Source organism: Triturus cristatus, chromosome 4_2 (assembly GCF_964204655.1).
Source record: "Triturus cristatus chromosome 4_2, aTriCri1.1, whole genome shotgun sequence".
Classification (NCBI taxonomy): Eukaryota; Metazoa; Chordata; class Amphibia; order Caudata; family Salamandridae; genus Triturus; species Triturus cristatus.
Window position 1 is genome coordinate 781,716,450 of NC_140586.1, and position 12,875 is coordinate 781,729,324.

General features: G+C 44.0%; 1 protein-coding gene across 1 annotated transcript in view; it reads right to left on the reverse strand.

Annotated features, from left to right (window-relative positions):
• LOC146835039 (cytochrome P450 4B1-like) overlaps positions 1-12,875 on the reverse strand; it is a 393,192-nt gene that overhangs the window by 217,836 nt on the left and 162,481 nt on the right. Inside the window, exon 4 of the mRNA XM_085602700.1 lies at positions 10,529-10,656. Coding sequence (XP_085458826.1) covers positions 10,529-10,656 — 128 coding nt within the window. The remainder of the gene's footprint in view (positions 1-10,528; positions 10,657-12,875) is intronic.

Sequence of the window (12,875 nt, forward strand, 5' to 3'; positions counted from 1 at the left end):
GTCCCTGCATCCCCACACTTCCCCTACTGTCCCTCCCTCCCCACCCTTCCCCGGTCTCCTTGTTTTCCAAATGTGTTTCAACATAAATACTGTTCATTGAATGACGTTGCAATATTAATTTTTGTTTATTTGTCATTCACAATTTGCTACTTGTGTCGATTGTCTATATGTTTTATCCATATCTTACTATTATGGTGTCTAATTGTATTTATTAACACTGTTGCAATCGTAAATTGCTTTGCCCTTGGTCAGAGGTTCATACGGAAATTGTTAATTGTAGTTGACAATAACTATACTTAATTTGTATACTTCGTAAGGAATTTATTATTTTTATGGTTGATCACGACACTGATCGGGTGTTTCTTTCCTTTCATCTTCCTCGTTCTACCTATGGTCTTTTTTCCCTTTCGATGCCCGTACCTGCTAGTCCCTCCTTTGTGGCCTTGCTGTGGTCACATGACCCGGATTGTTTATTTTTAGCGTCCGCGTCTCATATGCGCTTGACGTCTTACTTGTTTGGACGCTGAGGCCCTATCCCGGACTAATCCCGATGATTGGCAATTGACGAGCCTACTCCAGTAAGTCTCCCCATGGTTGCCTCCCTTGACTAGATTATTTACTTTTCGTTTTGATTTGGCGTTGTCTTTACACGCCCGCTTTTTAAAGCTCGTTTTTCTTTCTGTCCTGTAGAGTCCTGAATTTTTCAAATATTGCGGATTATTTACCGCTGGATGCCTTCTCGTTACTTAACGAAATGCCCCTATTGGTAAGCGTTTTTGTCCCCCTAACCTTTTTTATTTTCCCAACTTGAGCACGAGTTTCATTTTTGTTTCTCTTCACGATAGATGGCTGCTTTTTAAACACAACCAGGATACCTTTAATCATTCCTATTGGCCTTCATTTCTCTGTTGTTACTCACAGGTAAGCGCCTTACACCGCGCTTTACTCTACTATTTGCATTGAATTAGTTGTCCTCCCTTATATTTTCTTCATTATTATTTCAGACATTTGATGATCCCCCTCTAAATATGACGGACCATAATTAATTGTTCCACAATCCCCTGCAATTAACATTGAAGTGGTTTATGACCACGGACACAGGTACTATTACCCCCTGACTTGCCTTTTACTTTTCATTTTCTGTGCTGTAAGTTATGTTTTTCTTCTGGGCCTTTCTATTCATTATCCTCCCCCTTTCTTCTTACACATAGGTATTTAGAATATTGCAATAACCATAGTCCTGATGATGACCTCAACGTAAGGAGGTTGAAACGTCGTCGACCAGACAGCATTACTTACGGCTAACTACAGGGTCCTGTGAGACCTTCATGATTATATGTAAATTACCCATTGTATATAACTCTCCTTGACCTCGAATTTATTTAAATCATTTCGCCGTACCTTGTTGTCACTTCCACACTTCTGTCACTGCGCCGTTCACTTTTTCACTTCCTTGTCAGTGCATATGTGTTAGTTATGGTTATTTTGAATTGTATATACCATTTGTGTATCTAATTATTAAATCTGTTCCCTTTCTATCCTTGGATCTCTCTTAATTTTTCCCTTCCTTTGATTGAATTATGTATTGATTGGTCCTCTTATTCATTTTCCCTGTTGAGACATTGTTTTTTGCTACTACATATACCCGGTCTCAGCTGGGCTAACGGGCTTGCTCCTGTTTTTCTTGTATAATTATTGAGCAATCGCTGGATTGCGAGAGTATTTTGTTTAAATACTTCACACTTTAATTGTGATACATAATGAGTGATTAGTTTACCTATTATGTCTTCTAGAGAGACCCCCACTTACTCTGATGACTATATCAAAGATATTCTTTCTGGCCCATCTCTTCTAACCCTTACCTCCACGCCTCTTTCTACTGCCCCCAATAACTCCAAGATTCTATTAGAAAGATTAGAAAATTTGAAAAAGAAACAGATCCGCACTGATCTGCATGCTCGCATGCTAACAGAATACTTAAAGTCTGATACCATACCCTTGGGACTACAGATTCGCAACACTCCCGCTATTTTTACTCAGGATCCAAAGTTTCGTACCGGCTTCAGCCATTTGGCCACCACCTGCTCTAGGCACTGGATGGTCCTCGGTATCGAGACTGCTATAGAACATAGCAAGAAGGAATTGGAAGAGATAGCAGAACTAGAGAAACTTATTCTTGCAGACACTACCATTTCTGATGCGAAGGCACTACTTGAGAGAATAAATAGTACTATTGCTACCTTCCATACCTTTGAACAGAATAAAAAAATCAATAAAATTCAAAGAGACATCAAGAATTACGACAAGAGTTACACCTACCCTTATTTACTTGATTCCTTTTATAATTCCACTAATCAGCCACCCAAAACCAAGAATTGGGGCCGTTTTCGAAACAATCGGCCCATCACATTCTCTCTCTCTTCCAATACCTCCACCGAAGATACTGACAGTGGTGAAGGTAGTAGCACGGGCCCACAGAGACATCCCCTTCCTCCTCCACTCCTACCCGCTGGTTTTTTAGGACAGGCTCGTGGCCGCGGACGCGGCCGCAGACGGCAAGGATATCAATACCAATACGCGGGCGAGAGACAGACCCGACAAAAGTTCTATCAATGGGGACCTCCACAATAACACGACTACCAGTCGATACTCAACAAAGGCCTGCCAATGTTATTTCTGTCAAACCTCCGGAAGTTACCATTGACAGTTCTTGTCTCACTTCTTTGACATCGGGGAGTGGACATGAATTGCCTACAGTGGTCTCTATTTTACCTCCACAATTGCTCCTAGCAAATATTGAGAGTACATCTAATATTGATTCACAGACTATCTCAATTGCCGCTCATGAAACCATCCCATCTGATCCTTCTTTACCTCATGGGGATCTACCTACCCTTGACAGGACTATTCCCATTTTCAATCTCTCTCAACATACCCTGTCGTCAGATGAGATATCCGTGTTAAGTAAGGGTTTGTCATTCGTCCCTACAGCACGTAGTGACTTTTTTAAGTTACAGGAAGATCTACTCTTATTTTTTAGACGGGTTCGTCTGAGGCATTTTTTCTCAGATAAACCAGAGACTAATCTACCATATGAGCCCCTTTTTAGACCAGCTTCTACTTTTCTACCACCTACCACAATGATGCCACCCGAAATTTTGACCTTTGAAAAAATTGTGTTATTGGAAGTCAATGAGTTACAACGACTTAAGGAATTTGTTCCGTACAATTTGCCACTCAAAGAAAAATTGGCCATTGACAGTCTGAGCAATAACCAGAACTTAATAATAAAACCAGCCGACAAGGGTGGTGGGATTGTCGTGATGGATCGTGATGATTATGATTCAGAAATTCTCCGACAACTTGATAACCCCCTACATTATTGCAAATTGACTTCAGATCCCCTTCGTTCCATCCAAACTAAGATTGCCTCTGTTACATCCCAGGCCCTCTTGAGTGGCATTATTAGTAAAAAAGAACATGACTTTTTTAATAGTCCATTCCCAAGGACACCGGTAATTTACACCTTACCGAAAGTCCATAAGAACTCATTGACCCCCCCAGGACGCCCAATTGTATCCGGGTGCGGATCTGTGTTGGAACCCCTGGGAAAATACATTGACTCTATTCTTAAGGTTTTTGTCCCCTTGACTGACACCTTTGTCAAGGACAGTACACATCTAATTAACCTCATAGACGACCTTCCTTTCAATCCTGAATCCGACTTTATGGTTGGTCTAGACATCGAGTCTTTGTACACTAATATTCCCCAGGCTGATGGACTCATGGTCATGGAGGTAATATTGAATACTCGCCCTCGTCCCACACGCATCCCTACAGAATTTGTTGTTCAATTGCTGCACATAGCCTTGACCAACAATTATTTTTTGTATAAAGATACATATTACCTTCAGGTTAAAGGTGTATCGATGGGTGCTTGCTTTGCCCCAAATTTTGCAGTACTCTATGTCCATCATTTGGAGTCCACCCTTTTTCTGAATAGCAGTAATCCTTTCCTCACCAACATTTCTTTATGGCGCAGGTACATAGACGACATTCTGTTGCTATGGCAGGGTACACATGAGAACCTTTTGTCGTTTATTACCTGGTTGAATTCCATCCAAACCCATTTAAAATTTACTTCAGATGTGCGCAGGAATGACCTCCCCTTTCTGGATCTCACATTACATGCGGAAGATGGCCTAATTGGGACATCTTTATATCGAAAACCCACAGAGCGTAATACTCTTTTGGCCTATTCTAGTTACCATCCTCGAGGGCTCAGAGACGGCTTGCCCTAGGGACAATTCCTCCGTATACGGCGGAATTGTAAGTGGAGAAAAGATTATTTTCGAGAGACTGCTATCCTCTCGGCTAAATTGATCGACAGGGGCTACCCCAAACATTTGGTCAGAAGATCCCTCAAAAGAGCTTGGTATAACCATAGGGATATTATTTTGGCACCTTCCATCAAACGTGTCAATAAACGTATCCCTTTTGTTTCCACTTTCAGCCCCAGCAGTAATGTGGTTTCTAAGATAATTAAGAACAATTGGAAATTGCTACGCTCTTTTCCACACTTTGCAGACCCTCCCCTTCTATCATATAAGAGGGGTAACAATTTGAATGACAAGCTTGTCCATGCCATTACCTGGCCCATCAAAGAAAAATCTGAAAATACTACCTTATGGAATTTACCACCTGTAATAGGCCACTTTAAGTGCCTAAATTGTAATGTGTGTGATTTGACCAGTAATACCAAGGTTTTTGTCACTCCTTCTCACACCTATCAACTGAAACATTTTTCAAATTGCCGTACCACCAATGTTATCTATGTGATACGCTGTCCATGTGATTTACTTTACATTGGGCAGACTACACAGATGGTTAAACAACGCATCTCCCAACACAAAAGTCGCATTAGATGCAACGTCGTCACTGCTCCACTTGTGATGCATTACAAGGAGCATAACCATTCAGAAACGGATATGACTTGGCAAGTCATAGATTGTCCACAATTACCAATCCGGGGTGGTAATTTACAGACCTTGTTAAACAAATGCGAATGTCGTTGGATTACACGCTGTAACTCTGTATCACACGGATTGAATTCCCTGGACGAATGGAACACAGTTATTACGAGTGGCTAGGATCCATGTTGTTACTACATGTTGTTACTCTTTGATGCTCAGACTGTAGTATTCTTGGTCAGTGTGTGAAAAAATGTCGAAAAAATGTTAATAATGTGTACGAACTCTCTAATTGTTTGAGTCTTTTTACAACATCTTACTCCTTTGTCTAAATTGTTTTGCCATCCCAACAATGTGTTTTTACCTATCCCTGTCTTCTCCCCTCTTCCCCCTTCCTCTTTCCCCCCTCCTCTCCCTCCCTCCCTCCAGCCTCTCTCCCCTCCTTCCATCTTCTTTCCTTTCCCCACCCCTCTGCTGTTTCCTCTCCCTTTGCCTTACTCCACCCCCACGCCTCCCCCCTCTCCTCTCCCTCCGCCACCTCCATGCCTTCATACACACCCCTTTGATTTTCTCCTCCATATTCCACCCTACTGTCCCTGCATCCCCACACTTCCCCTACTGTCCCTCCCTCCCCACCCTTCCCCGGTCTCCTTGTTTTCCAAATGTGTTTCAACATAAATACTGTTCATTGAATGACGTTGCAATATTAATTTTTGTTTATTTGTCATTCACAATTTGCTACTTGTGTCGATTGTCTATATGTTTTATCCATATCTTACTATTATGGTGTCTAATTGTATTTATTAACACTGTTGCAATCGTAAATTGCTTTGCCCTTGGTCAGAGGTTCATACGGAAATTGTTAATTGTAGTTGACAATAACTATACTTAATTTGTATACTTCGTAAGGAATTTATTATTTTTATGGTTGATCACGACACTGATCGGGTGTTTCTTTCCTTTCATCTTCCTCGTTCTACCTATGGTCTTTTTTCCCTTTCGATGCCCGTACCTGCTAGTCCCTCCTTTGTGGCCTTGCTGTGGTCACATGACCCGGATTGTTTATTTTTAGCGTCCGCGTCTCATATGCGCTTGACGTCTTACTTGTTTGGACGCTGAGGCCCTATCCCGGACTAATCCCGATGATTGGCAATTGACGAGCCTACTCCAGTAAGTCTCCCCATGGTTGCCTCCCTTGACTAGATTATTTACTTTTCGTTTTGATTTGGCGTTGTCTTTACACGCCCGCTTTTTAAAGCTCGTTTTTCTTTCTGTCCTGTAGAGTCCTGAATTTTTCAAATATTGCGGATTATTTACCGCTGGATGCCTTCTCGTTACTTAACGAAATGCCCCTATTGGTAAGCGTTTTTGTCCCCCTAACCTTTTTTATTTTCCCAACTTGAGCACGAGTTTCATTTTTGTTTCTCTTCACGATAGATGGCTGCTTTTTAAACACAACCAGGATACCTTTAATCATTCCTATTGGCCTTCATTTCTCTGTTGTTACTCACAGGTAAGCGCCTTACACCGCGCTTTACTCTACTATTTGCATTGAATTAGTTGTCCTCCCTTATATTTTCTTCATTATTATTTCAGACATTTGATGATCCCCCTCTAAATATGACGGACCATAATTAATTGTTCCACAATCCCCTGCAATTAACATTGAAGTGGTTTATGACCACGGACACAGGTACTATTACCCCCTGACTTGCCTTTTACTTTTCATTTTCTGTGCTGTAAGTTATGTTTTTCTTCTGGGCCTTTCTATTCATTATCCTCCCCCTTTCTTCTTACACATAGGTATTTAGAATATTGCAATAACCATAGTCCTGATGATGACCTCAACGTAAGGAGGTTGAAACGTCGTCGACCAGACAGCATTACTTACGGCTAACTACAGGGTCCTGTGAGACCTTCATGATTATATGTAAATTACCCATTGTATATAACTCTCCTTGACCTCGAATTTATTTAAATCATTTCGCCGTACCTTGTTGTCACTTCCACACTTCTGTCACTGCGCCGTTCACTTTTTCACTTCCTTGTCAGTGCATATGTGTTAGTTATGGTTATTTTGAATTGTATATACCATTTGTATATCTAATTATTAAATCTGTTCCCTTTCTATCCTTGGATCTCTCTTAATTTTTCCCTTCCTTTGATTGAATTATGTATTGATTGGTCCTCTTATTCATTTTCCCTGTTGAGACATTGTTTTTTGCTACTACAAGAAATAGGGGCATGCTCCATGGGAGGAGGGAGGAGGGGTTGACACAAAAATTGACATATAACCCACATCGACCACGCAGAAGCAAGCCTTTGCGAAGACACACAAAGCAACCAATTAAAGGCACCTGGAGGGCTTTAAGCCCACAGAGTAGATACAGCATGTCTCGGAGAGACATCGAATGCGCCGCTAAGGCGCGACCTAAAAGGTGGCACCTGAAAGGACACATTCTCCGGGAGAGGGAAAAACAATAAGTGGAAGTAAAGCCCAGACAGTTGATTAATAAGAAGCAAGCAAATGAGAGTCGCAATGAAAATCACCAAGGTTTAGCAACAGGAGGACGCAAAGCCCACTGTAAACTAACAGGGGCAGATCTATATCGGAGATGCGCCACTTTTACGCCGCCGTTGCGTCATGCAGCGGCGGTGTCAACCCTGCGCCACGTTTCGCCATATTTACATCGTGACGCATCTCTGGAGATGCGTCACGATGTAAAGCCCTGCGCCACGTAAAACCTGCGTCAGGTTTCACGTGGGCGTGTCGACAGAGGGGGGGGGCGTTCCGTCGCAGGAACGCCCCTGAAAAGTGACTCAGTCAAATCTATAAGATTTGACTGAGTCACTTTCCCAACGCTGATGCACCAAAACCCTGCGCCTGCTTGAAGCAGGCGTAAGGCTTGACGCACCATGTTAGGGATAGGGTAGGTTGGAACAGTGCTGGAGTTGTGTCGCGCTTGCGACGCAACTGAAGCACTGCGCCAACCTTACGCCATCGGATGCGTCACGCATCTGTTTATTCCTGCGCCATGATGCGCCGCATTGTAAATGCGGCGCATCATGTGTGGCGCAAGGGTAAACTTGCGTGACGCATCATTCCTGGCGCATCCTTGCTGATTTGCAGGGATGCGCCAGGCAACATAAATCTGCCCCACAGTACTTTTCACAACAGCCAGTGCATATGCTGTGCAGGAGCTGAAACCTAAACAGCAACGAGCCTGTGTACATGTGGACAGTATCTACAGATCAATTCCCTGTATACAATTCAGTCGCAAACATGGAAACACAGTATTACATGTGTACATTGCAATTAAGATGCAAAGTCATGAGAAGTATTTTCTCTTCTTTTTAATCAGACACTGTGGGTCTGATGCATGCAGCGTACTCGCTGCCCCAGACATACATTTTAACTTCATCGCCGGGCGGGAGACAGGTGCGTCGGATATAGCACCCTGTCGTATATACAGTGAAGCCTCCTCGTTCAGCTCTATTTAAGGTCCCTACACAAGGCTAGACACAGATTAGAGCACTCTAGACCTTTCACCAGCCAGGATGGAAGTACAACCGGCAGAGAGATTACTGTCTCATGTCATCTTGCCAGAAACTCTGAAGAGGTCTTGGAGTACTTCCCCAGATGAAACATGCGTTGGCTGGGCAACCGTTCGGGATAAAAAAGAAGAGAAAATACCTCATGACTATTCATCTTAATTGCAATGTATACATGTAATGCTGTGTTTCCATGTTTGAGACTAGTTTGTATACAGGAAATTGATCTGTAGATACTGTCCACGTGTGCACAGGCTCATTGTCATTTAGCATGAACATTGGTCAATCATTTAGGGGGTTCAGGGTTAACCCCCACCTGTGGCACCGTCCTACGTGAATTGAAGTTACACACTATGCATATTCGTTGGCGCCACAATCTACCACGTATGTTCAAACCCTGTCTCTTGCATCTGAAACCTAAACAGGCCAAAGCCTCATACAGACCATGGTGTTGCTTAATTAGGAAAATAAAAGTTCACTGTAACAAAGGGCACCATGTCTGGGGGGATTGTATGACTATTTGGCTCATCCTGGCAGATGCCAAGTGACAGGTAGGGTCTGCTTCTCATTTGCCATGTAAAACTTCTAAATTCTTCCAACTAAAATTTATTTATTTAATTTTGAATAATGGTACATAAGCCAGCACAGGAGACAAACCAAATGCCTGGGGACAAATATTACACAGTTTGTTCAGGATCGCTTTTAAAATATTTGCGAAAGACAAGATAGCGGCAACTGTCTCAATTGACATACAGCAAAATATAAAACTCCCAGACACAAGTCTGCTGACGGTCAACCCTTACTGAATTGAAATGGGTAGCCCTGAATAAAGAGTAAGCTATTTTACGCAGAGCACATGGGGTATAGCTGAACCTTTAGGCCTCCGTCCCCAGCAGCGGCCAGGACCAGTGTAAAGGAAGAAAAGGATTCAGGACACACATACGAAATTATGAATAGTCTTCGCTCCAAGACACAGAGAGGGCTGTGACGTATCACAACAGAAGATTTATGTTTTACCAACACAGTCCTGCCAATTTCCACATTCACCTCTTAGCACAAATGTAAAATAAGCAGTGATGATTTACTCATTCATTTCCGGATACGAAGCATGCAGCAACACAGACTGGGCAATTAAGCAGATGATGTACAACAGACAGTGTCCACATCAGGGTAATTATGATAGTGGCCATGTGTAAGCCCAAGAGATGAGCATTCTGGGAAAAACTACTCCCATGAGTGTGGTGGCCTTATGTACACCCAAAATGTATTCCTGATGGTTATAATCCAGTTATAGACTTAAGTGAATGAAGAGGAGATCAGATCAATGGACGTGAAGTTATCCCAATGTTAATTTACAGTGTGAGTGAGATGCTCATTAGCAAATACAACATTAAAGAAGGACATAAGGATTGCAACAACATCTCTACAGATCATTTTTAGGGGGCAGAAAGGGGTCCACGGATACAACTGTTGGGGCCACTGGAAATACATGTGCCCGTGTGTGTATTAATGACACACAGAAGGTGTGCGAACACACCTTTACTACAGAAAGTCTTAGCTATGCTTATGTTAAGGTCTTCTATTCACTACCAGGGTAATGCCAACTATGCAGCTTGCCAGTTACAGTTCAGTTCACGGTTGTGTGTGATTGGTGGTAGATTTGACTAAATGAAGTTTTGGCTAAAAAAGAAATGTGGTTTGGGAGAAGGGGTCTCATCCTATCCAACGTGCTTTTTCAGAGATTAAGGGAGTTAAAGGGCACCAGGATATGTGACATTAAAATCACATGCAATATTTTTGCACAGATTTTATCAGCTAATTGTCCACCATGGTGACGAGGCGTAAGGAGGAGAAAGAAAAATGAGGCAGAGAAGGAGGAGAAAAGGGCAGTTCACATGAAGGAAGAAAGGGATCAAGAACAGATGCAGAAAGAATAAGGTGCAGTACAAATGGAGAAAAGACAAAGGAGGAACAAGAATGAGATGAAGTGCGAGTATTCTTCATACCAGCATCACTTTGGTGCAGTCTGAAACCAATTTCACATAAGGTTTCAGAACATCATAGTGAAAACCTGGAGTGAGCAGCCTTCGATGCTGGAACCACTTTTGACCAGACAGGACCACGAGGCCTTTACCTACGAGACAAAAAAAAAACAGTCATGCCATGCAAACCAATGCACAAATATTTTTCAATGAAATTTAGAGGACCTTCATAGTAGGAAATGTTGCAGTCTGTGTCCTGCAAACATTTCTATTCAGCATTTAAACACAAATTAGAGCAGTAAGGGCCCGCATGTAGAGTTTGGCAGGCGGCCCACCGGTTCGCCATGATGGCAGAGATCACTGCCTCTCCGACCCTGGTGGACTACAACTCTCCAGGTTTAGAGATCTCCACTGGCCTGACAGAGATCTCTGCGTTGCAAGGAGCCACCACCACCACGGCAAGTGGCTGCCATGTTTCACGTGGAGGCTCAGTAAACTCCCAAAGTGAGAGTTTGTTATTGTACATCAAAATATTATCGACTCCGTAACCCTTTGAGTCTTCTCCAAGGGTGTTTGAATCATTTTTAGGTCTCGCGCCTAGCGTTGCAGTGCGGAGCCCTGCTCGCGCAGCGAGAGACCTCTTGTAGGGGGTTTCAAAACTGACTAGGAATCGCACACGCTTATGGCCTATTGGTGTCGGTTACCCACAGGCCCGATATCGGTTTTCAATTATCATGCACAGAGGCGTGCGTGATAATAGGAAACAGATGTCTTGGTGTCGCGCACACGCACCACTCATTTCTATATTTCCCCAACTCCACGTGTATGTGCGCACAAACCACAACTAATTAAGACGCGCTTTTAAAAATATTTAGGTACGCTTTTGCGCACGTCGTCTCGCCGCGTCTCTTCCTTCTTGTTATTTATACTGGATCTGATGCATCCACTAGGCAGCGCTACTTCAAAGGGGGGCCGCCCAGCAGGACGTCATCGCCGGAGGAAGAAGGAGCTGTGCCGTGATCAGTGGTTGCAGGATGTCGCCTAGCAACCAGGACGCTTCTACGAGGCACTGCTGCTACACCGGTTTCCCCTTCACTCCTGCACCTGAGAGTCCAGACTTCTTATTGTCATCATTCCACTCACGCACCAGGTTTCAGCCTCCTAATCCCCTCACACCTCAGCCTCCTCACTCCCCTTCACACCCTCACACATCAGGGTTCCTCTTCATACTCCCCCTCACACATCAGGTTTAATTCTCCTCAGCCCGTCACGCCCCAGACTTCAGTCCCTCTTCTCCCACTCACACGGCTGCTCGTGTCCTCTCACTCCTCAGGTTTCAGCTGGTTTTTCACTCTTGATTCTTCAGCCACGTCACTGCCATCTGCTCGCTCCATATTATGCCCCGGGGTACCGTTCCTCACACCTCAGAGCCCAGCCTCCTCGTGCGCCTCACTCCTTCCGGCCGGTCCCCTCCCTCCCTCCTTTCACCGTTCGCATGTCGGGCAGCCCTCCCTACATTTCACAGCTGACAGCATGTCTCTCTCGCACACATACTGCCATCAGCTGAGTGAGCTCTCGTATTCATCTCCATCATGGCATCTCACACCAGGGCCTCTCCTACAGATGAGAGCGTCCCTGAGTCATGGGCTGTCTGCCGCATCATGGCAGCCTGGCGTGAGAGTGCCCACTGGCACCGAGGCAACGAGAGACATCCATCCACCCATCATCTGGTAATGTGTCTACAGTGACACCGTCCTTACAACCCCAAGCTGTGGCGCGGGGAAGACCGGAAATACCAGACCCCGGAGTGAAGGCTGCTGAGGTTTAATATTTTGTACCTCCTTGGGACGAGTCCAGCCCCAGAGTGCCACACCCATCTCTCTTCTCACCACAGACTGACATGGAATACCCTGTCCCCTGCCCTCGGTATCCCAAGGCAAGCGAAACCTCTCACAGCTGAGGATCATAGCAGTCATTCTTGTATAGTGGAAGATGAGCCAATACGTCTAGTCGCTTGGATGCCACGATCTATCCATCCGGTGAAAGGGGTGACCGTAGGTCTCATCCATATCGCTTATCAAGTGAATGTTGTCACAATAGGGCACGATAGGTCTCGTGTTATGAATAGTGTCAGTAGGTCTCAAGGAGTGAATGACGTCACAATAGATCTCGTCCAGTGAATCATGCTACCCTAATTTTCCTGTGATGAGTAATAATGCACCAGATCGTAACATGAAATGACGCTGCAATATGTTTTATCCAAAGAACGATCCTTAATTAGGTCTCGACTGTTGAATGACGTCATAGCAGGTCTCATTCAGTGAATTATTCTAGAATTGGTTTCATCTGGTGGATGACGTTACAGGAGGGC